The following is a 23,641-nucleotide window of genomic DNA, read 5'->3' as shown; positions in this document are numbered from 1 at the left end:
CCACCGCCAGCCGAAGGGCGACTCAGCGAGGCAGGGCACGTGCCTGGGGCTGCTCAGTGGCCATCCGGCACATGTCCTCGGGGTCCAGCTCCACGGGGTCATAGCCCAGCTTGGCTTTGGCAGCTGCTTTGAGGTTGTGGCTGCCCACGGGAAGGTAACTGTCCCTCTTCACCCACCTGGGAATGAGAAAGAGCAAAAGCCAGAAATGATTCTGAGACGAAGCCCAGGAACCTGTGAGAGGCTGCAAAGCCGGACACACCACAGGAAGATGCAGGGTCCTGATGGGCACCCAAAGATCTCCAAGGCGTCACGTGGTGCAGGCCCCTTGTAAAAAGCTTTCACCCGGATCCAGTCAATTTCACAGACAAACCCACCAACAAGGAGATGCCAGAGCCAGTCCTTCCAGCCCCACGGCCTTCCTCTCAGCCTCACAGAGAAACGCAAAGGGGGGCAGGCAGGAACCTGCGCCCTCTGGCGTTCTGGATCCCTCCACGGCTTGTCCCCTCTACAGCCAGGCTCTGCCCTGCTCTCCCCGCCCCTCACACCCTGTCGTCAAACTCTCCTCATCCTCTTGCACCATCCCTTTAGCACAGAAACACTCCAGGCAACCTCGCGCCCATCTCCACCTCTTCCCCCATGACACACACCGTTGTCTCTCTAGGACCCACATCTTCTTACTGGCAGCATCCAATCTCACCTTCCTTGGCCTCTCTGCCCTGTGGGCCGTCCTCTCCCTCAGAAATGCCCCACTGGGGCCTCCATGGCGCTGCTGCCTCCACTGAGGGTGCCCGCTTCTCTTTTACTTCTCTTCTTGAGAATCTATCAACTACCACCTTTTTTTTTTTTTTTTTTTTACCACATCACAGTGCCCCACAGTCTCCAGGCCCTCCACGTGGGTAGGGCTCCCAGGCCTGCTGCTACTCGGAACCCGAGCTGTGTTCTATTCCCCCATAAGCCCACCCCAAGCCCTGAGAACCAGAGTTCGCCATGCCTCCTGCACCTGTCCCCAAATCTAGAGATCCCCAAGTCCTCGGCTCTCAAATATCTCTAGTCCAGCCCTCTTCACTCCTGTGCACGTTATGACCCAGCCTGCCCCTTCAATCCACGTGCCGTAACACCAGGGCTAAAGAGAAAACGCATCAATGGCTCCCCATGACCACCAAGATAAAAACCCCTCCCCACCAGGCACAGAAAGCCCACGAGACCTCCTTCCACTCCAGCCTTGCCCCTCAGCACTCTGGGCCACTTTGCACACTTGTCCTCAGGCTGGACACCCCAGCCTGCCTGGACACCATGCACGAGCCTGACTACCACATCCCAACCTCGTGTGGGAAGCCAAGGCCCCTCCACGAGCTCCCATAGCACCGGGCCTCACTCTACCAGGTCTTTCTTTCTGGTCTGGTTTCCACACCCTGAGGACCAGTGCTCAGCGTGTGTTTGCTGACTGAATGAAGGATGAACAAATGATGAAAGACACATCCCGGGACCTGGGCAGAGCCGGCAGCCACTGTTCTCTCAGATGATGGGAGCTACTTCTTGTGGACAGGACCAGCGTGTGCGAGAAGGGAACCTTGGACCTCACTCACAGGAAGCCCTCATGAGACACTGTGACCAGCTGCCAGGTGAGCTGTGGGGCCTACCTGAGACAGTCCATGTGGATGCACTGGGGTGCTTTGTACTCCCCCTGGCTGTCCTTCTGGAACCCAACCTCCTGGTACATGCTCAGTCCATGGACCGCTGCTCTGGCCTCCACAAACGGCCTAATGACGAGAGGATGGACAAGCACGTGGGGCAGTGAGTCTCTAATTCCTAAGAGACCGGGAAGACTGCCCCCAGGGGACGCCTCACGCGAGCTCCTCTCAATCACAGTGCGGAGCCCGCCCGCGCCACCCAGCGGTGCTCCTCCCCCCCCCACCCCCCACCCCCGTTCTGACTCACCAGTCAAAAAAGTCCCCATTATAGGTGACCATGATGTTGGGTTTGGTCTCCTGGATGTGTTCGAACCATCTTTGGATTAGATGAACCTGAATTCAACAAATCTTAGCAGTCAGAGGGTTGCTTTTACTCTCCTTCAAGCGATTTCCAGGCAGCTCTCCAAAGCTGAGGAGCAGCAACCTCACGTAAGCCTGTTATTTCCAACCCAACAGGGCCTCCAGGTGAACGAGGACCAACCACTGGGGACTGAGTCCAGCTGCTGCTATGATTAGAGGAATGCTGAGGCCTAAGAGGGTCACCAGGCCTGCCTCCCCTTCCCACTCTACCCCAAACATCAGGCAGTTTCCCAAGTGACACCTCTACCTCATCAGGCGCATTGAAGACATAGAAGGGCCCTTCATATTCTGGCTTGGGGGTGAACTCGAAATCTTCTATATCTTCTGAGACGATCTCCCTGTTGGTGATGAGGTAGCCCTGGGAAGTTCATTAGCAGTCAGTATGAGTTAGAGACACAAAGCCAAAGACACACCTCTCACACGCAGCCCAGAGACTCTCGCTACGAAATCTCTGCAGCAGCTTGAAGCGCCCTGGCTTTCCCAAGAAGAGACACTCTACCTAATCCTCAGATTTGCCTGGAAGGCAGGGCGTGGCTGGATGTTAGAACAGGTTCTGTGGACTCCACTCACTCATTATTCACAAAAAAAGTACTAACCAAGGGTGGACACTGTTCTGGTTTGGGGACCAGCTATGGTCCTTGTTCACAGAGAGCTTACATCCCAGAAGGCACCACTCACCTGACCATCAATCATATAGGAAATCATCATAATCTGATCAGTCTCAGCATCGGGAAACTTGAGGGGCAGTTTGGTCGTCTCAATGTCAAATGCTAAAACCACAGGGTCCTGAAGGGACAAAATGTAGCATTAAGTCGGCCACAAACCAAGCTGAGCTCTGGAGACCCTGTGGTCCTCTTGACACCCACCACCTCCACCTCTACTGCCAGTTACTAAAAGTAAGAGTCAAGCTGCTGCCGGGAAAGGTTCAGGAGGAAGTGGGACTGGCATCTTGGGGATGAATGACCTATGTCCAGAATACCATGAGGATATGAAAACTTAAACATATGAAAAAATGCTAGAGTAGCTGTTCACAGGAAAAGTCTAGAATTACAGAACACCTGAGTCTCAAAGCTCTTTAAAATGCATCACTCATTTTGTCCTTTATGGCAACCCTGACAGGAGATTATGATACAGAACTGACAACTTCATTTTGGATGTGAGAAAACAGAGTATATAGACTTTCCCAAGATCACAAAGCTGTCCCCAAACCAGTTATGAATCCACTTTTCAACGTATCACTTTACTATTAACCACCCAAAATGGAAGTCAGAGCTTTCCCTCAAATGTTCCGATCCAGCCTAGCTCAAATACTGACATCACGTGATGATGTCTGTGTGCAAAGTCAAATTATACTGTCAGGTCAGAAACTGATGAAAAAAACAACTACCCCATAATTCTTTTAAGAAGGTATCTGAGGAAAAAGAAGCAAACAAACCTTTGAATCAAATTCACCTTTCAGCGCAGAATTCACTCTCCAAAAACAACTGGCAAGTTTAAGATGGAAGAAATACAAGTAGTACTTACGGGTCGTTCAACAAGGTCATCGCGGCGGGCAATTTCCACTGGAAAGGCACTTCCTCGGTACCGGATGTTGTACCAGTGAGCCTGCAGGACGTGTGGTGCATTAACTAAAGACTTCTACATCTGTCCAAGGAAGTCAACTCTATGGATCTATCCTTCAGTATCACCTCCTGGCTATCAGGAACTGCCCACATGCAATAGCCCACTCACCACATGGATCTTCAGGTCAATGGAGAGGCGGATGTGGTAGGGCACATCGTACTCTCGCATGTCCACAATGTTGTCCAATTGGTCAGAAATCTTCTTAGAGGCTTCCTCTTCGTCAGTAATCACACTGCCCCCTTGTAGAACACTGCAAAATAAAGACAGCAGCTTTTTCAACTATGCTCCGCTAGGGGCTGGAGGGGGGAAGACCAGTGTCCATACAATGAAAACACTAAAGTTTTACAACGTGGCTGAGATGATCAGGACAGGCCCTTCGTAAGGAATGACCTTGGATGAACCCCACCCCACCAAGCAGCAGGCCACAGACACAAGGAAATTCAGTATACTTAGAACATTCATTTTATAGGACGTAAGTTACACCCCATTTAAAAGAGCAAAGAAAGGAAACTGTTACTTGGGAGGCATGTCTACAGATGTGACCCACCCTCACTGAGCTTATTTCTTCATCAAGAAAACGAGGATGACAGTAACAGGCCCACCCTGCAAGAGTGTCATGAGGTACTAGCCACAAAGCTGTAGGCATGGTGAAGTGACAGGTAAACAGTGACTATTTCTGTATCATAATTATTCTTACCATATCAAAGAGGGAATCATTGTCATTAGAATATTCACTCCAATATTAGCCCACTAAGCTTTCAAATACCGAATGGACTATTAAGGGGGGAAAGAAAGGCAATGGGTTTTAGAGAAGGCAGGCCTCTGGGGACTCGGTCTCTGGTTACAACTTGCAATATTCTGAAAAGTAATTAATGGGCCACTGTGGGGGGGTAGTGTGCAGAAATGTTCAGGGTCCCAAACCGATCAACTTTTGTCAGAGGATACAATTAGTTCTTCTGAAGTCATCTTAACTTTTTGTGTGCCTTTTTTAAAAATTGAAGTAGAGCTGATTTACAATGTTGTGTTAATTTCTGCTGTACAGCAAAATGATTCAGTTATACATATATAAACATTCTTTTAAAAATTCTTTTCCATTATTGTTTACCACAGGGTATTAAATATAGTTCCCTATGCTATACAGTAGGCCTTATTGTTTATCCATTCTATATATAATAGTTTGCATCCGCTAACCCCAATCTCCCAATCCATCCCTCCCCCCCCACCTTCCCCTTGGCAACCACAAGTCTGTTCTGTATGTCCATGAGTCTGTTTTTGTTTCGTAGATAAGTTCATTTGTGTCATATTTTAGATTCCACATTATAAGTGATATATAGTATTTTCTTTCCCTTTCTGACTTACTTCGCTTAGTATGATAATCTCTAAATCCATCCATGCTGCTGCAAATGGCATTATTCTATTCTTTTTTATGGCTGAGTTGTATTCCACTGTATATATGTGCCACATCTTCTTTATCCATTCATCTGTCGATGGACATTTAGGTTGTTTCCATGTCTTGGCCATTGTGAATAATGCAGCTATGAACATAGGGGTGCATGTATCTTTTGGAATTATGGTTTTGTCCGGATATATGCCCAGGAGTGGGATGGCTGAGTCATATGGCACTCTATTTTTTAGTTTTTTGAGGAACCTCCATACTGTTCTCCATAATGACTGCACCAATTTACATTCCTACCAACAGGGTAGGAGGGTTCCCTTTTCTCCACACTCTCTCCAGCATTTGTTATTTGTAGTTTTTTTTGTTTGTTTGTTTTTTTTGCAGTACGCGGGCCTCTCACTGTTGTGGCCTCTCCCGTTGCGGAGCACAGGCTCCGGACGCGCAGGCTCAGTGGCCATGGCTCACGGGCCCAGCCGCTCCGCGGCATGTGGGATCTTCCCGGACCAGGGCACGAACCCATGTCCCCTGCATCGGCAGGCGGACTCTCAACCACTGCGCCACCAGGGAAGCCCTGTAGACTTTTTAATGATGGCCATTCTGACTAGTGTGAGGTGGTACCTCACTGTAGTTTTGCTTTGCATTTCCCTAATAGAGATGTTGAGCATCTTTTCATGCGCCTGTTGGCCATCTGTATGTGGAAGTCATCACAACTTTTAATTAGCCAAGATTTCTTCTTAATCTCTTACCCTGTTTCTTATTACAGTTGCTGTCTAAATATTTAATGAACAGTGTTTGTTGTCCTATATTTAAATTTCTCTGTATAATACCCAGGGATCTCTGGAGAAGATGTGCTATGCAAATATGGGTATTTAATAAAAATTGCAGACATCTTAACACTTACTAAAAACCATGAAAACAGACTGTGTTAAGATGGTGGGATTAGAAATCTAAAATGTCTACTGTTACAGCAACTAAATTTGGAGCCACAAATCTACCCTCTATGTAAGATAAAAGGGACATCTAAAATACAGCCTGGGAATCCACCATTTATTTAACACAAAGGGAACATATAAGAAAGTCTACCAGGGCTTCCCTGGTGGCGCAGTGGTTGAGAGTCCACCTGCCGATGCAGGGGACATGGGTTCATGCCCTGGTCCGGGAGGATCCCACATGCCACGGAGCGGCTGGGCCCATGAGCCATGGCCGCTGAGCCTGCGCGTCCGGAGCCTGTGCTCCGCAACGGGAGAGGCCACAACAGTGAGAGGCCCGCGTACCGCAAAAAAAAAAAAAAAAAAAAAAAAAGAAAAGAAAGAAAGTCTACCTAATTGCTCAAAACTGTTTCCACATTGAATGGAGCCAATCATTAAGGTAATTTTATTGCTGAGTTTTCCCACCTCCTACCCATCCTGTAAACGTAGGAAAAATGGGAAACAGTCCTTGTGGACCGACTGGCTGCTCTGCTTATGTGAATGAAGCTTACCTGGTGAGCATAGCCGTATAGGCATCACTGGTGTGGCCCTGTTCCCGGTTTTTCTTCACAGCAGGGGAGATCTCCTTCCTCACTTTGACAAGGTCCTCCACGGTGTTGAAGGACAGCTTAATGTAATTTCGTTTCAACCCAACCAAGTGATTTGGCTACAGAGTGAAGAGATGGTGCTCATGAATTCAAAGAGAAAAAAAATACTACATTGGGGAGAGGAAATAAGGCGAGATGATTCAAAGGTAAATAAATGATTTGAAGAGTTGGCAACTCCAAAGCACCGTGTTCAACTCTGCATGTGGCACCAACTATGCCACTAGAGTTCTCTAAGAGGATACAGGGACAGTCACCAAAGCCCATCATCTATACTGTCCCACAGGTGTGGAACTTGTCCTCTTCCCATCTCACCCCATGGGCAGGGTGGACCCGGCCTCATTTACCCTGAAAGGGCTGGGTGATACTCACCAAGTCCAGATCCTCTTTAGGGACAGTCTCTACTTTAGCGATTTTACCCTGAAACTTCTTAGAGAGAAAAGACGAAACTTCTCGCTCACAACCCTAAATCAGGATCAGAATGAAAGGACTTCCCATTAGTAAAATCTATTTCCTTCCTTGCTTACTTCTCTTGAAGCCTCTTTATTTCCAGTTTTAAATCCCCCCACAAAACGAGGCACAGGTCGTTTGACCTGATGCCATGAACCACAGACTTACCTTTCTGGTTGCAATGTAGAAATATGGCTTATAGGGCAAGGCCACCTGCAAGAGTCACACCCATTCAGGGGGGTGATGAGAAAGAAAAAAGGAAGAAAAATGAAGACAGGCTGTTTGCTGTTATACCCGTGATATAGCCTAGCCTAGATCCAATGCATCCTTGACCTTGACATATCTTAAGAGAGACAGTGCAATAGAAAATTAGGACCTGCACATATCACAGGGGCAAGAGTCTAAGAGACACAATGCTGCTCATCTTTCAGTCTTTCTGAGCTAGCTTCTCTTAGGACAACTTAAGTGGTGACTAATGCGGCTCCAAGGGGCCCATGTCCCTAAAGGGCTTCAGGAAGCTGCACACCGCAAGCCTCCCAATCCCTCTCCTCACAGTTGCAGAGCTAAAAGGACACTTGCCATTTTGAGCCCAGCTATGCCTCATTACTGAGTGGTTGTTAGCTTCTTGGATGTCAAGGGCTTACCTTAAATCTGCTCCCATCATCTTGAATAAAGTAGTAATCCACTGCACTAACTAAGCGTTTATCTTCATCTAAAATCTCCGTCTACAAGAGAAGCAGTCAACATGGGCACAAAGTTATCCTCTACACAGCACAAGAGCCTTTTCCTCCTTCTCTGGGAAACTGAGCACTTTAAAAACAAAATCTTTCTCTACCCTTTTGCATAAACACTACTGGCCCCATTCACAAGAACCGCATCATAACAGCCTCCAAATGGGAATTTCTGTTCCCCCCTCATCTTTGAAAGCTTTATTCTTATGGGTAACAGGGATGCCCCTTACCTCAGTCTTCCCAGTGGCCTCTTTATGACCCAAAGAAGTTAGAGAGGAAAGCAGGAGAGCTACGAACAATCCCATCTCTACCTGTATTGCCCAGACAACAGGTTCCCACTGGGGGTCACCTACTCTTCAGACAAGGGCTATGCCACAAGGGGTGCAGCCACCCTCCTGAATGGAAAGAGGAAGATGGAGGAAAAGCACAGGTGCTTACAGGGTGCATGTTGATAAGCCAGCCTGTCTTCTCACCAGGCTCCTTGAGTCTCTCAAAACCAAACCGCAGATCCATCTTATCTGTCCACTGACTGCGCTCCAGGCGCTTGAGTGCCGAGACAGAGGTAGAGGGGCCATCGTCCCTGAGTGAAAGGAGAGAAATCCGGTCTCCGCTGATCATGACACTATCTACTCCCGCAGCCCTCAGTCTGCCTAGTGTAAGAATTTCGTTTGTGACATGGTAGGAGCATCCCTGAAAAACCTCACATTTGGCAAAATAGCTCATTAAGATAACAGGTCTCAGGAAAAAGATGACTGGGGCAGAACCCTCAAAACTTGTTTACCTGTGCAACCAGAACACTAATAAAAACAACAATCTTGGCTGGACACTGCTGCCTCGTGGGATATTAAAAATGCACAGGGCTTCCCTGGTGGTGCAGTGGTTGGGAGTCCGCCTGCGATGCAGGGGACATGGGTTCGTGCCCTGGTTCGGGAGGATCCCACATGCCGCGGAGCGGCTGGGCCGGTGAGCCGTGGCCGCTGAGCCTGCACGTCCGGAGCCTGTGCTCCGCAGCGGGAGAGGCCACAACGGTGAGAGGCCCGCGTACCGCAAAAAAAAAAAAAAAAAAAAAAAAAAAAAAGCACAAAGTCCAGTACTGCAATCCTAGGCTTTTATCCCAGAGAAAAGTCGTGCTCATACCAAAAACTTGCATGTGAATGTTCATTGCAGCTTTGTTCATTACAGACAAAAAGCCAAAACAACCCAGATATTCTTCAACAGGTGAATATTTAACCCATGTTTTATCCTTCCCATGGAATACAATTCATTGATAACAAACTTACTGATACATGCAATAACCTGGATGGGTCTCAAGGGAATTATGCTGAGTGAAAAAGCCAACTCCCCCAAATTGCATATTTTATTCCACTTATACAGCATTCTTAAAATAACAGTTAGAGATGGAGAACAGATTAGTAGCTGCCACGAATGGGGGAAGGGAGGTGGCTGTGGCTATAAGAAGGTAGCACGAGGGATCCTTGGGACAGAACTGTTCTGCGTCTTGATTGCGGTGGCGGTGGTCATGAATACACAAAGTGCGCAAAACTAAATACACACACACATAGATAAGTGTGCGTGCACGGTTGTATCATGTCAATTTTCTGGTTGTGACATTGCACTCTAGTTACATCAGATGTTACCACTGGGGGAAACTGGGTTAAGGGATCTCTGTGTAATTTCTTACAACTGCATAAGAATCTACCACTATCTCAAAATAAAAAGTTGTTTCTTTATTTTTTAAATGTTAGTTCCCAAATTTAGTTTGTTTCTTGGAAAATGCAATTAACGGTATCTACCACACAGGATTTTCATGAGCATTAGAGACAATGAATGTAAAAGCACTTTGAAAAGTGCCAAGTTGGCAGCACAGTATTATGTATGAAAAAATGAATGACCAATGGAGGGGAGTCTAGTTCTACCAAAAAGGAGCAGTGATGATTAAATCACATGATGCATATGATGTGAGGATAGGATTTTTTGTAGCTGAGTGGGTGCTTGATATAGTATGTGTGATATTTACTGAAGATCAATAGAAACAGAGGGGAATATCTGTTTTTTGTCATCTACAAGGTAAAATTCTGTAATGTCAGAGTTATTTGAAATAACTTGAATGAACTAATTCATCTGTGTTTTCAAGTCGTGTAATTTGAGTTGGAAAAATACTGACTGAACGCTTTTCAGGTACTACCCTGTGCAAGGCACATGTAAATAAAGCACAGTACTCCCACACACACTGAGGTGGCCACAGCACATCTGGGAAAGCGCACTGCACACTAGCAAAGTGCGACAGGGAGGTCTGCAGTGCCTGAGTGTATAGAGACAGCAGTGACCCAGGCTAGGCCGTTTTCTCTTTTACCTGGTTTATAAACATTGTAAGGTAGCTTTAATTTCTACACAGCAACGTCATTAACCACGTTTTTAAAGAGCTGTTTGTTTTAAATGCACAACATGAGAGGAGAGGTCCTGGTTTATGACTGCTGAGCACAGGAGAAAAGTGTAGCCTGCCACCCGAGATGGGAGGGAGGCCCTGGCGCAGGCGCTCAGATGAAGTTTTCTTCAAACAGAGCCAACAGTGCACATGTCTGTGCAACACTCCAACCAAGAGCTCTTTCCTTCCCTACTGCGGATTCCAACCCCCTTGCCTAGAGAAAACTGCAAATGAACCAATATAATCTCCACATGTTACTGATATTCTCCTGTTTACCAACTACATATGAGCAAACCGGGGTTACAGAAGCTCACCTGTTGTGGCAGAATAAAGTGTACCTTAAAAACACGATGTATCTTCTGGGACGCCTGAGTCTAGATGTCAGTAGAACCACATATGGATAAAAGTGGGGATATAATATTGTTCTGTGTGAGAGGAACTATCTCAACTGAGAAGGGAAATCACTTCTCAGCTCAGTACATCTGCTTCAAACTTCCCAAGCCTTTCTCTGGTTAGGATTTTGTAAATAACTCTTCATACAGATTTGATCATAAACCTTAAATTAAGTACTTGACGAAGACTTTCCACCAACAGAACTATCCAAAACTGTTCTGATTCCAGAGGCTGGGATGATCCCAAATTGTTCACAATCTTTAACTCCACAGGTGTGATCCCATCTAGATCGACCAGAGTAATTATGGCTTATCTATCTTCAAAACAGAACAATTATTTTATTAGCATCCCAACTTAAAACACAAATGCTAGGGCTTCCCTGGTGGAGCAGTGGTTAAGAATCGGCCTGCTAAGGCAGCGGACACCAGTGCGAGCCCTGGTCCGGGAAGATCCCACGTGCCGCGGAGCAATTAAGCCTGTGCACCACAACTACTGAGCCCTCGTGCCACGACTACTGAAGCCCGCGTGCCTAAAGCCCGTGCTCCGCAACAAAAGAAGCCACCGCAATGAGAAGCCCATGCACTGCAACGAAGAGTAGCCCCCGCTCTCTGCAACTAGAAAAGCCCACGTGCAGCAACAAAGACCCAACACAGCCCAAAAAAAAAAAAAAAAAAAGCTAGTCTCTTCTTTAAACTGCAGTTCTGAGATTCTGGACCCTATATATTTTTGGCAGAAGGCCTATTTATTAGCTAAGCCAACTATATTCTGCACTCCTCAAAAATGTACAGCTAAGAATCGATATCCCTTGCCTTTGTCTTTTTTTTATTTTATTTATTTTTGGTTGCATTGGGTCTTCATTGCTGTGCTTCATTGCTTCATTGCTTTCTCTAGTTGCGGCAAGCAAGGGCTTCTCATTGCGGTGGCTTCTCTTGTGTGGAGCATGGGCTCTAGCTGCGCGGGCTTCCGTAGTTGTGGCACGAGGGCTCAGTAGTTGTGGCTCACGGGCTCTAGAGCACAGGCTCAGTAGTTGTGGTGCACAGGCTCAGTTGCTCCGCGACATGTGGGATCTTCCCGGACCAGGGCTCGAACCCGTGTCCCCTGCGTTGGCAGGTGGATTCTTAACCATTGCACCACCAGGGAAGTCCTGCCTTTTTGTCTTAATGTAAATAAATGAGCTACTTTATAAACCAGTGAGCAGAGAAAAATATGTATGTGCAATCCAAGAAAGGAAGCAGTCTAAGAAAGCTAAATATACAAAATAGAGACCAGATTAAAAAGAAAAAAAAAAAGATCTGAACTAAGCCTGTGCAGAATTCATGTCTTTAATTACTGTAACACATTTCACTAGTTATTAACTTATAAACAAAAGTGGTCAGAGAGTTGTTTAAGAAAAACGCCTTTGCCTGAAGGTAGTCCTTGGGTCTATCACCTCCACTTGAAGAACAGAATGACCTATTTCAAGATTAGGATCCTTATTTTTCACAAAAGATTACAGCCACCTGTTGTAGGCAGGACACTTGACAACCCTCCCCCCTCAGACGTCTATGTCCTAATGCAAGGAACCTGTGTTATCCTACATGACAAAAGGGAGTCTGCAGGTGTGACTACGTTCAGGAATTTGAGATGGGGATCACCTGGATGGGCCCACTGCAATCATAAAGGGTCCTTACGCGAGGGAGCCAGAAATCAGAGCGAGAGACTGGAGATCCGACAGTGTTGCTTTTGAAGGTGGAGGAAGAAGCCTCTACGAACTACAAAGGGCAAGAGAACAGATTCTCCCCTCAAGCCTTCAGAACGAAAGAAGCCCTGCCTCATCTTGAGTTTTAGAACTTCTGACCTGAGAATACACTGGTACAGTGTAAGCCACTAAGTGGTCGTCTGTTACAGCAGCAGTGGGAAACCAACACACCACCGCACGGTATGGCTTTAAAATCTCTGGATCCACCTTCAATCAAAACCGCAGAAAAACTGTATTCCAGGCCCTGCTAGAGAACACAGGTAACTTCAGTCTGAGGCCCAGATCTTTACCCAGTCAAGACTGAATGAAGTGCTACTTACGGAGAATTGCTCCCGGGCGTGCGGCGCTCTGTACTAGTAATACGTTCCTCCAAATACCCTGGGTTCTATCTTGGCATCAAGTGTTGGATTAAGTGGACTCGAAAACTGCTCACTTGGACCACACCGCCTCTCAAAACTTTTCTCAGGAGCCGCATAACTCACTTTTAACCCCGTGATAGTACAAAACCCGAACGACGGAGGCAACCGTAACAAAGACAACCACCGTTACTGACCGCTTACGACAGGACCGACACTGTCCGAGCGCTGCGCCCAAAGTCCACAGCGGCTCTTCCTATTCGGCAGCGGCGCCACACCGCGCTCAGGGCCGCCGGGCCCGCGCCAGGCAGCGGGCGGGACCGGGAGGCCGACGCTGCGCGCCTCCACCGCCGCGACTCGAGCACACAACGCGCCGACCACAGCGCGCGCCCGGGGCTTGGGCGCCGACCCCAGGTTAGGCTACACAGCCTCGGCGCGCTCCTGGCATGGCCCCGGGCTTCTCCCCCGAGGAGAACGCACCCGCAGCGCAGCCCCGCACGAGCCCCGCTCCGGCGCGTCCCTCCCCACGGCCCCGTCCCAGAGACGCAGAGTCCCCGCTGAGCCGCCGCCAGGCCGCTCGCCGAGGGCCCCGGACACGGCGCCGACAAGGCGGCACCACCGGGACGAGGGGCGGCGGCGGAGAGACGCCTGACTCTTAATCCGGAGCCCACGTCGGGCGGCCGTGGGGAGCGCCCCAGGCGCTCTCGCCGCTGCTCGCGGAAGCCCCGCGCGCTGAGGAGGGGGCGCTCCCGTGCCGCCCGCCCCCCGCCCGGGAGGCCGGGCCCCCCCCCTCACCGGCTGGCCTCGCCGTCCGAGCCCGGCTCCGCGCGCCGCCGCCCGCTGTTCCTCAGAACCATAGCTTCGAGCTGGCGCCAACTCCTCCGCCGCAGCTTCCCCGTAAAAATTTGGCGCGCTCCCACCAACTCTCGCGAGAGACCGGAAGCACACCATCGCCCAATCAGAAGGTTCGATGCGCCCCGCCCCGCCGAGCTCCAATCGCCGCCGGCGCCCGAGGCGGAGGTGGCCCGTTAGGAACTCCCGGAAAAGTGCGCGGGTGCTCAAGCGGCGCGCCGAGGGGTGTGTCCCGGGGGCCCCTGCGGCTCGCGGCGGGGCGGGAAATGTCCGGCCGTCCCAGCTCCTTGCCCCGCACCCGGAGCCCAGTGGGGTCGGTGTCCCCGGCCCGCGCTGCGCCGGGAAGGCGATGGCGCCGGCGGCGTCGAAGCTGAGGGCCGAGGCCGACGTCGGGGCATTCCCGCGGCGGGCGCTCGCCCAGTACCTGCGCCTCCTGCGGCTCTACCCGGTGCTCACCAAGGCGACCACCAGGTCGGCGCGGAGCGGCGGCGGAGGGGACGGGCCTGGGCGGGGGGGCCGGAGCTCGGACGGCCCGGTGACGCAGCCCCATAGGTGCATCCAACGTGGGGGTTTGAGCGTGAAAGGCAAAATCTGGTGCGTCAAAACGACCCTCCAGAGGCCTTAAATTAACCAGAAAGTTCAGCACGTGCCGTACTGTATATTCGGTTCCGAACCGTAACTCTTAGACACCCTAAAATGTGGACCCAGGGACCAGACTAAAGGAGTGCACGAGCCGAAGGACCCTGCAGACCTCGGGGCCTCCAGCCCCTCTGCCCCGGAGGTGACGGCCGTCTGGGGTGAATGGGGCCCCGGGGGAGAAGTCTGTCACCCGCCAGCCTGCGCGGCGTCCGCTGCTACCTTCAGGCTTGTTAGTACCTGCTCTTGTTTTGAGCACTAGAATGAACTAGAATGGGTTGAGGGGAACGCCTTTAGGAAGTGCGCGGGAAGCCTGGACGGGGTGGGAGGTGTTAAGGCTTGTTTTCTTTGGCAGCTTTGCACGTGGGAGAAAGCCGACACAGCGCTCTCGGTGCTCGGTTAGGTCGGCCCTTTGATTTGGAGTACTGAGCTTTTTGTGAGACATCCCCCCTTCATTACTTTCAATTAGTCGACTTTATAAGTTTGTCCCCTTTTATTAATTTAGCCGTTCATACTTGTGCACAGCTTCTTCCTGTGTGGGGAGCATTAGCGGTGATTAAGGTAAGTAAGTTCCTACCCTGACGGAGCTTGTATTCTAGTAAAGAACTAGACAAAAAGCAGATAAATGTATAACACAGATAAAGTGGTCAGGGCAGTTTTTATCTGAGGAGGTGACATTTAAACAGCGGGTGCAGAGGTCCTGAGGGAGGAGCTAGCTAGTAATGGTGGAGTGGAAGGTGGGTCTCCCTGGAGAACATGAACAGTGAGCAAGGGGGACGATGAGAAAGAAGTAGCCAAGGACCAGATCAAGAGGCTCCTTACTGTCCCTTCTAAGAATTTTGGATTTTATAGCTTAGAGAGCTTCTCAGAACGCAGCTGTAGACCAAGCCTTTGAGCAACTGGGCCTGTCTCCACCTTTTTATTTGAAAATTTTATTGTGATAATTGTAGATTCACATACAGTTGTAAGAAATAATACAGGGAGATCCCTTGTATACTTTTCCCAGTTTTCCTCATTGGCAACATTCTGTAAAACTGTAGTACAGTATCCCAACAAGGACACTGGCATGGATACAGCCCATAGGTCATATTCAGATTCCCCCAGCTTTTCTTGTACTCGTCCATGAGTGACTGTGTGTTTAATTCCATGCAGTTTTATCACATGTATAGGTTTGTGTATCCACCACCATAGTCAAAATACAGAAAAGTTTCATCATAAGGATCCCTCCTGTTGCCCTTTTATAACCACACATGGTAACCTTTTGCAAAATTATAGGATAACATCACAATCAGGATATGACACTGATACCACCCACCAGATGGAAATCTTACTGTGCTCCTGTGTGTGTATATTAAATTCTGCCGTCTCCACCTTTTCATGTAGGGACCTCACATTTCGGCTGCTCTGATAAGGGTTCATCTCTACCCCTCCCCAGCATGTTCTTAGAACCGCCATGCTAATTACGTGCAAGAACAGATGCCCTCCTGCACGTTTTCTGAATACCTCTCTGTCCACAGTGGCATTTTGTCAGCACTTGGGAACTTCCTGGCCCAGTTGATTGAGAAGAATCAGGAAAAAGAAGACTGCTCTCAAAAGGTAGATGTCAGAGGGCCTCTCAGATATGCCATTTACAGGTGAGTTCCATAAAGGGGCTGGTTTACCCAGTAGCAGGCTAAGTGTGACAAAGCTAGGATATCAAGACCTGGAATTATCTACCTCAGAAAAAGTTTTTTAAGAAGCATCGAAGTCATCATGGGAGAAAGTCAGAATGGTGGATAACATTAGCTTCACTTATTTTATAGTTTCATTTGGTTTTTGTTTTGAATTGCATGGGTGAGGGTGGCCATTGTAATTGGGCTGAGAAACCTGAGAGCAGATAGGTCACCTGAACCTAAAATCAGACTTCAAGACCCAAAGACCCTGAAAGAGGAAAACAGACTCGAATATGGCCAGTTAGTTTCTGTTGTTATTTTCATGGCATAAACATCCAGAAGAGAAATACGTACGTATCCTGAAAACTGTCGTTTCTGAACCACTTTTTGAATCGCAGAAGCACAGAGATTCAGAAGCTTTACCTATTAAATCCACCCTGAGTTCTCTGCCGAACAGTAGTGTTTGTATAGATGGATTATTTTGAAGTCTTTTGCAACAAGAGTGATTTTTTTCAGTTCAGAATTCACAAATAACATTTTGTAAGCATGCTAACTCGAGTTACCTCAGCTTTTTCCATAACATATTTAAAGTCCTAATCCCCCCAGAGAGGGGGAGTGTATCAGAATCACCTGGGAGGTCATCCAATCACAATCTTCCATCCTCAAGACTTCCGTTCTCTTCCTCCTGAGCAGCCCTGCCCTGGGCCACTTAACATTCCGTGAAAGGGTGGGGAAAGACAGGGGAGAACTGCTCGTTTAAAGACTCTTCACTGCCGAGCTGGGAGGCCCCTGGGCCCTCGCCCATCTTTTGATTCTGGACTCTGTGGGGCCTCAGGTCTGTTTTCCCTGTAGGCGTGGTGGCTGGGTTCAGTTCTCTCCTGAGTGCTCTGTGCTCTTTGCAATGAATAATCCTGATACAGACAAGCCAGTGCACAGCACCAGGTTTCAGCCCTGATAATGATCCAAGAGAGACTGATGACAAGTTCTGACACCAGGGATGCTCCCATTATCTACCGAGCACCTTCTCTGAGCCAGGCCCTGTTCTAGGCACTGCAGACACAGCAGTGGACAGACAGACGCGATCCTGTCTTGTGGCGTTTACCTTCTAGGGGTGAAGAGAGGGCACTATATAACTAAGCAAATGAGACCGTGACAGTCAGTGATCAGTGCTCTGAAGAAAATGAGACAGGGCCTGGAGTAGAGAGTGGCTGTGATGGTGGTGGGTTCATTATTCAGGACAGTCGGAAGGAACTCTCCAAGCCAACGTGTTGAGAAGGAGCCAGCCATGTGACAGCTGGGGTCAGGAACGAGCCTGGTCTGTCAGAGGCAAAAAAGAATGCCTGGAGAGGAGTCATAGAAAGCGTATTTTCTAGAAGGGCCACACAGACCTGTGTGGTCAGTGCTGAGGGACTCAGGGTTTAGGGTCTGGGGTTTGGGGGTGAAGCTGGCCCCAGGATGGGTGTGTCCAGCTCAGCCCCACCGCAGGCCTCAGGTTCTTTTTCACAGGGCCGCTGGGTCACTCCTTCCACCTCTTCGTGGGGACTGGATCCCTCCCGAGGCCCCCTCGGCAGGCGTCACGAGGCTGCTGCTGGGCCGCCTCCTCTTTGCACCCGCCTTCCTGTCATCGTTCTTCCTCATCGTGAACTCCCTGGAGGTTGGTCTCTTCCATATAGCACTCATGCAGGCCAGCTCTTCTTTGGACAGGGATGCTGTGGTTGGAATGCAGAGGCTCTGTGAACTTTACACTCAAACTTAAGTTTCACATTGTCCTCTGTGAACGTCAGAAGCAAAGCACAGTCGTATTAGCAGCACCTGTTGGCCTGCGGTGGCCGTCCCAGAGAGTGGGCTGTCACACGTCCATTGTCACAGTTATAGCCCAGAGTATCAGTGATGCTTATCACTCCTTACACCTGCTGGCAAGTCTCAGCACTGAATGTGTTAGTAAAGAAGCATATATACTGGTCTGTCATAAAATTTTTTCTGAATATTTTGATAGCTGTACTTCAGTATAATTGGTTTCTTTGTAGTCCCACATATTTTATTTTATACGTTACAAAACATGATTCTGAGAAGTGGGTCCATGGGCTTCACCAGACTGCCAGAGAGATCCATGGCACAGAAGTTCCAGCCCCCTAGTGGCCTTGCAGAAGCCTGTGGTCACTCAGGGTCTGGACATCACAAGTGCTCTGAAGAGGCAACTTACCAGTGTAGACTTAACATCACAACGGAAGACCTGGGAGGTGTGTTTGCCCAACCTCACTCCACTAACTGGCTCCCTCACCATCCCCTCTCCACCTCCGTGCCCGAGACGTGTCATGTTCTGCCCTGAAAGTAATTCGTTCAACCAGTCACAGCAGGTGAATGCTTCTCACTTGGGTTTTATTTTGAAACCTCACCTCAAGTTCTTATTAGTAAGGAGAACGCCCATGCTGTCTAAAGTGACCCTGGTGGGCAGTAGAAAAGATGTTTAAACTTCACTGTGATTGCTAATAAATCCCTGATAGTAAAAAGAAATATTTGGGAAGTCCTTGGGAAATCAGAGGTAGGAGAAAGTAGAGGGTGCCCATATTAGGAGTGAGGGTACCACAGCAGTTTCTCCCTTTTTTTTCCTTCCAAATAGGAAGGGAGTATATTTCCATTAAAGAACAAAAACATTTGCCTCTACGTATATGGCAAATGTTACCAAAGTGCATAAAGTACCCGCCACATCATGAGACACGTGGGACCACACTATCCATACGGCACACACGCTACAGGTGCTTCTGCATCCAGCATTCTGTGATGCAGACGTTGTGTTACAGACTGCAGACCGTTCCACCCACCGTATGCCTGTCCCTTTTGTGTAAGGATTCCTGCTTGGTTAATTCCTAGAATTGTTGTCCCAAAAAGGCTGTCGTTTTCTGTCCTCCCTGCAGTGGTGCAGAATAATAGCATCAGCAGACATTTATTGAGCACTTGCCTTGTTCCAAGCTCTGCATCCAGTGCTTCAGGTCTTTGAGCCTCACATCAACCCCACCTGACCGTTGAGGAAGCTGAGGCCTTCAGTTATTTGCAGGGTAAACACTGGCCTGAGGTCGTGTAACGAGTCCGTGAGTCAGGATTCAGACACAGGTTTTGTGACTCTTGAGAGCTCCTAACCCTTGTGGCTTTTCCCTCTGTATGAAGTTTGTTTCCCTACACTTTTTTATTTTAATTAATTAATTTATTTACTTTTGGCTGCGTTGGGTCTTCATTGCTGCGTGCAGGCTTTCTCTAGTTGCGGCGAGCAGGGCTAGTCTTCGTTGCGGTGCGTGGGCTTCTCATTGCAGGGGCTTCTCTTGCTGCGGAGCACGGGCTCTAGGCACGCGGACTTCAGTAGTTGTGGCTCGCGTGCTCTAGAGCGCAGGCTCAGTAGTTGTGGTGCACAGGCTTAGTTGCTCCGCAGCATGTGGGATCTTCCCGGGCCGGGGCTCGAACCCGTGTCCCCTGCATTGGCAGGCGGATTCTTAACCGCTGTGCCACCAGGAAGTCCCAGGTGTTTGTCTTTTAACTTCATATAAAGTTAAATTGTTTGCATAAGTTATATAAATAAAGGGTGTTATGGTGGCTTTCTCCATACAGGAGTTTAAAAAATTCATGCATTCAAATCTGTCATTCTTTTCCTTTGGAGGCTTCCTTAAAGGAAGATAATGGAAATATTCTCCTATATTTTCTTCTTCTACTCTTGTGATTTTTTTTGTACATTTTGATAGGCCAAAAGATAATAGAAATATTCCCCTATACTTTCCTCTAGTATTATGTGTTTGCTTTTAATATAGTGAGAGATATACTTCAGTCTTAGTTTTTCCCACTTAGATAGCAAACTGTCTCGTTACCATTTATTGAACAGTCCCCAGTATAGGAAAATGTTAACTTTATCATATTCTCATTCCCATGTGTACAGGCCATTATCTGGGCTCTTTGTTCTTTGCTGGATTCTATTCATTTCCACATTTCCATGATTTGGTTTGTTTTGGGCTGTTGCTACTAGACTTTTTAATTGCCATAATTTTACAGCATTTTAAAAAATTTCTAGTAAGGTAAGCCTTCCTTTCTTATTCTTTTTCAAGATGGCTATTCTTATGCATTTATCCTTCCGGATGACAATTAGAATCAATTTACTGGGGTCCATTTTTTAAAAGCTCCTGACAACTTTCGATTGGAAATGCATCAGCTTTGGAGATTATTTTGGAAAGAATTGACAGCTGAGCCATCAGCAGAGCAGTTCTGGTGCCCAGACCAGCAGCGTGAATCACATTGTCAGCTCAGCTCTCAGGGGTCATTGGGCGAAGGTCGCGCACAGTGTGAGCGCTGTTCTGATGATTTTCCTGCTGGATTGTTAGCTCCTTGCTGCACCGCCGCTCAAGCACACGTGTGTGCTGTGTCCATGTAAATGGAACAAACTGCAGTTTTAAAGAAATCACTGTGTCAGGCTTTGGGGCCCCGGTATTGCTCACGGTCTGCGTTTCCCCCTGCGTTCCCCACTCTCCAGGGGAAGGACGCGGCCGCCTTCACTGCGAAGATGAAGAGAGGATTCTGGCCGGCGCTGCAGATGAACTGGCGAGTCTGGACTCCAGTGCAGTTTATTAACGTCAACTAAGTCCCTTTGCAAGTAAGGCCAGCCCGGCACCGCGGGGCCAGAGAGGGGCTTCGAGCTCCCCCAAAGCCCACCCCCGCCAGCCTTCTTTTCGAGCCTCAGGGTCACCCCACGTTCCGGATTCCTCCTGGGGCTTTCCTCTTCGCCCGGAATCGTTACCGGTCTGGATTCTGGCAGGCAAAGTGACATAGAAGGAGGGGCCTCCCAAGCGGCGTCCACGCTGCGCCCTTTCCTCCCGGGCAGCGCTCGGCCTTCTAGGGCTGGATTGCAGCCCGCGCGCCCACGAAGCTGCGGGAGGGCAGGATCCCCTGCAGGGACGTCAGGGCCACAGCGGGGCGGGGCAAGGGGCTCTGAGCTGAGGGTCGGAGCGTCTGGGTGGGGAACCTCTGCAAGCGGGACCGCAGGCCGCAGGCAGGCTGCGGTGAGGCCGCCCTCCGGTTTGCTGAAGGCCCTGCCGGTGTCCACTGCCTCCACACTCAGTACAGCCCATCTGTGTCTGGGTCCCAAGACCACTGCCGGGTGGACGGGCTCACAGCCTAAGTTTATGAGGGCCACGCAGCCAGGATGCACAGCTGGATCCTGGGAATCCATTGCTGGCATCCTGTGCTCCCTCCCTCCCTCCCCTGAGGACCACACAGAGCAAGCCCTCACCCACCCGCAAAACGCAGGCACGTGGCGTTTCTGCCCAGGGTTTAATGGGGGCTGGACACATGGGCACCGCCCCCTGCACCAGAGTTCCCTACACCCCGGGAGGAAAGGCAGGAACCCCACATGAAATCCAAGTTCCTAGACACCAGCCGAGCACCAGCCTCTCAAACAGGCCTTTCCAGGGATTCCCAGGCCTCAGGCCTGCTGTGCTAACCCTTTTCTGCACACCATTTAAGTGACCTACCTGAAACTAGCTCATACAGGCTGATTTCCATCCTGCTTTAGGGAGAGGAGAGAAAGAGACCTGGGGCAGGAGCCCCCTTGGGAAAGCGGTACCTTGCAAGGGTGGGAAGAGGGAGGGGACGGGCTTGGTAATCACACACACACCCCCCAAGGGGTAGCAGAAAACCAGAGGCAGCGATGGACAGCAATAGCTGATGCTGCAGGAAGTTAAATCAAAATAAAAATCGGAATGTTTCCATTGGCTTTAAAAATGGCCTTCCCAAGAGCAGCTTCAGTGGCTCGATGGGGCTGAAGCCAGATGGCTGAGAACTGATGAGTGGGTGGGGAGGTAGAAGATAAACTACAAGTCTCAAAAAGTCTCTCGGAGTTGGGAAGCGGAGGGGAAAATGGCAGTTAGCCGTGGGCCAGGGGAGGAGAAGGTTTTGCAGCTAGGAGAAGAGTGGCCACGCTGCATGCAGGTGGCACCCCAGGCTGCCCCAGTGCCGGGGGTGGGCGTGGGACTGCAGCGTAAGCAGAGAGGCACTTCAGGTGGAAGGCTCGCCTCCCCTGTGAGCACAGCAGAGAGAGGAGGTCGCTGTTCACTGGGGACCCCGGCCACACCTTGTCTTCCCTCTGGGAGGGGGAGGGGTGGGGAGGCTTGGGGGGATGGGTATTTTGAGGGGAGTAAAGAAGTGGTCACCTTGGTGCTGCGGAGGATAGGAGAGGAAGCTGATTGGAGACGGGGGAGCCAGGAGAGGCTGAAGACTTACGTGCAGGGGCCTGGGGCCTGAGGCAGGTGAGAAGGCAGGAGGATCTAGGTTTTTCCAGGGAGTGCATCTGAGGAACAAGAAGGGAAGGAAACCAGGGCTATGCACTGTGGTTCTAAGGCATATAGAAGATGAAGTAAAGACATGAGAAGACAGACCGGCTGAGGACGTGGAAGGGTCTATGGCAGGGAAAGTAGAGAGGCTGGAAAATGGAGTCCTTCTGACTAGTGTAGGGACAGTGCTGCAAGCCTGGGGTTAGAGACCTTCCTAAAAGGTGGTTGCCGGCGCGTGCTTAAGGGGCAGGGAGTTTATTCAACACATATGTATTGAGCACCTGCTGTATGCCCTGCTGCTCTAGACTCTGGGGCTACAGTGACTAATGAGATAGACCAGACTGCTACTTTCATGGAGCTTATGTGCCTGGGAGACCCAGTAATTGACTACAGGTGATTTCAGGTGGGAGTATGCCTGTCAGATCATAGAAGCAGGGTAGTGGCATAGGATGGGTTAGGGTGAAGAGCAGGTCGTGGGGTTGTCAGGGAGGAGCCGGGTGAGGCCGCCTGCATGACTGGTCCTGGGGTGAGAGGCTGAGCCAGGAGCCGAAGTGCTCAGTGAAGGAGTATTTTCCCTGCTGTCCCGTAAACACCATCAGGCAGGGACTGTCCTCACCCCTCTCTGCTGGGCCCCATCACAGTGCCTTGTACGCAGTAAAGGCTCAGCAGGTACGGCAGTGGGTGCGTGACTGACCCGCGACTGAGCTCTGTCCTGGGGGGTGGGTGCCTGATGAGTGTGCCCAGGGCCCTGCTCTTGCTGCAGCCCGTGTTCTCTCCGGCAGTTCCGGGTGCTCTGTGCCGACTTGGCAGCTCTGTTCTGGCACACCTACCTGGCCTCTCTGCGGAAGTGCAGATGACCGGGAGAGGTCCTCAGACACACTGATGACGTGGGGGGAGGGGGGAGGGGGGTGCGGGTGAGAGAGCAGGAACAACCCAGCCTGCCTCTAGATCATGTGATTCAAGATGACCCTAAAATGACGGATGGAGAAACAGAAATCTCTGAATGTCAGAATCCGTTTTTAAAAAGGTGGTCCCTGTCCTCAGGTGGTGCTCCCCTAAGAAACTTAAAATACAGTAGAGATGATTTCACCTCTCACCTTGGATTGAATTAGGATCACAATAAACTATAACGTAGTTTTTTCAGTGGTGATTTTAATTTCTCAGAATAATTGCTGTTGCTTTGAAAGAAATGGGTGATCAGAGGGCTGCCCTCAGATTTTTTAAAACGTTTAAGAAATTGTGGTAACATATATCACAGTACTACTGCTTGGCTACCTGGCCCCATAGGACGCGGGCCCCTCTAGACCAGGGCTTGCCCTGACCTGCTGAGCGGCCCTGTATGCCACCCTTTCAGCAGCGGGGTCTGCTTTCCCGTTGGTCATTTACTTTAGCCCTCCCTCCCTGCTTTTTCATTCTTAGAACATTGCTTCCTGATTGCCTCCCATCCTTATTTCATGGAT

The 23,641-nt window shown here is 49.7% G+C and overlaps 2 protein-coding genes across 6 annotated transcripts in view; one reads left to right on the top strand and one right to left on the bottom strand.

Annotated features, from left to right (window-relative positions):
- POLE (DNA polymerase epsilon, catalytic subunit) overlaps positions 1-13,648 on the bottom strand; it is a 56,360-nt gene extending 42,712 nt beyond the window's left edge. For 3 of the 5 annotated variants that reach the window (XM_033836656.2, XM_073790847.1, XM_033836659.2), the window contains exons 1-13: positions 13,532-13,648; positions 8,263-8,404; positions 7,738-7,818; positions 7,262-7,306; positions 7,016-7,108; positions 6,551-6,705; positions 3,783-3,924; positions 3,576-3,656; positions 2,730-2,837; positions 2,299-2,409; positions 1,939-2,024; positions 1,641-1,760; positions 44-176 (exon numbers count right to left, since the gene is read on the bottom strand). In XM_033836656.2, the coding sequence (XP_033692547.1) occupies positions 44-176; positions 1,641-1,760; positions 1,939-2,024; positions 2,299-2,409; positions 2,730-2,837; positions 3,576-3,656; positions 3,783-3,924; positions 6,551-6,705; positions 7,016-7,108; positions 7,262-7,306; positions 7,738-7,818; positions 8,263-8,404; positions 13,532-13,593 (1,359 nt within the window). In that variant the 5' untranslated portion in view covers positions 13,594-13,648. Of the gene's footprint in view, positions 1-43; positions 177-1,640; positions 1,761-1,938; positions 2,025-2,298; positions 2,410-2,729; positions 2,838-3,575; positions 3,657-3,782; positions 3,925-6,550; positions 6,706-7,015; positions 7,109-7,261; positions 7,307-7,737; positions 7,819-8,262; positions 8,405-12,700; positions 13,025-13,531 lie in introns of those variants that run through there. The other 2 variants (XM_033836657.2, XM_033836658.2) reach the window with 2 other exon arrangements.
- Positions 13,649-13,719: 71 nt separating this feature from the next.
- Positions 13,720-23,324, top strand: PXMP2 (peroxisomal membrane protein 2). Its single transcript, XM_033836655.2, is given in 5 exon segments — positions 13,720-14,059; positions 15,742-15,858; positions 17,369-17,412; positions 17,415-17,530; positions 20,387-23,324. Coding segments are annotated over 5 exon segments (507 nt in total). The 5' UTR covers positions 13,720-13,937; the 3' UTR covers positions 20,495-23,324.
- The last annotated feature ends 317 nt before the right edge of the window (positions 23,325-23,641 follow it).

This window comes from Tursiops truncatus, chromosome 13 (assembly GCF_011762595.2).
Source record: "Tursiops truncatus isolate mTurTru1 chromosome 13, mTurTru1.mat.Y, whole genome shotgun sequence".
NCBI classification, from domain to species: domain Eukaryota; kingdom Metazoa; phylum Chordata; class Mammalia; order Artiodactyla; family Delphinidae; genus Tursiops; species Tursiops truncatus.
The sequence above is the reverse complement of the archived record's forward strand: the minus strand, read 5'-3'. Positions and strand labels throughout refer to the sequence as shown.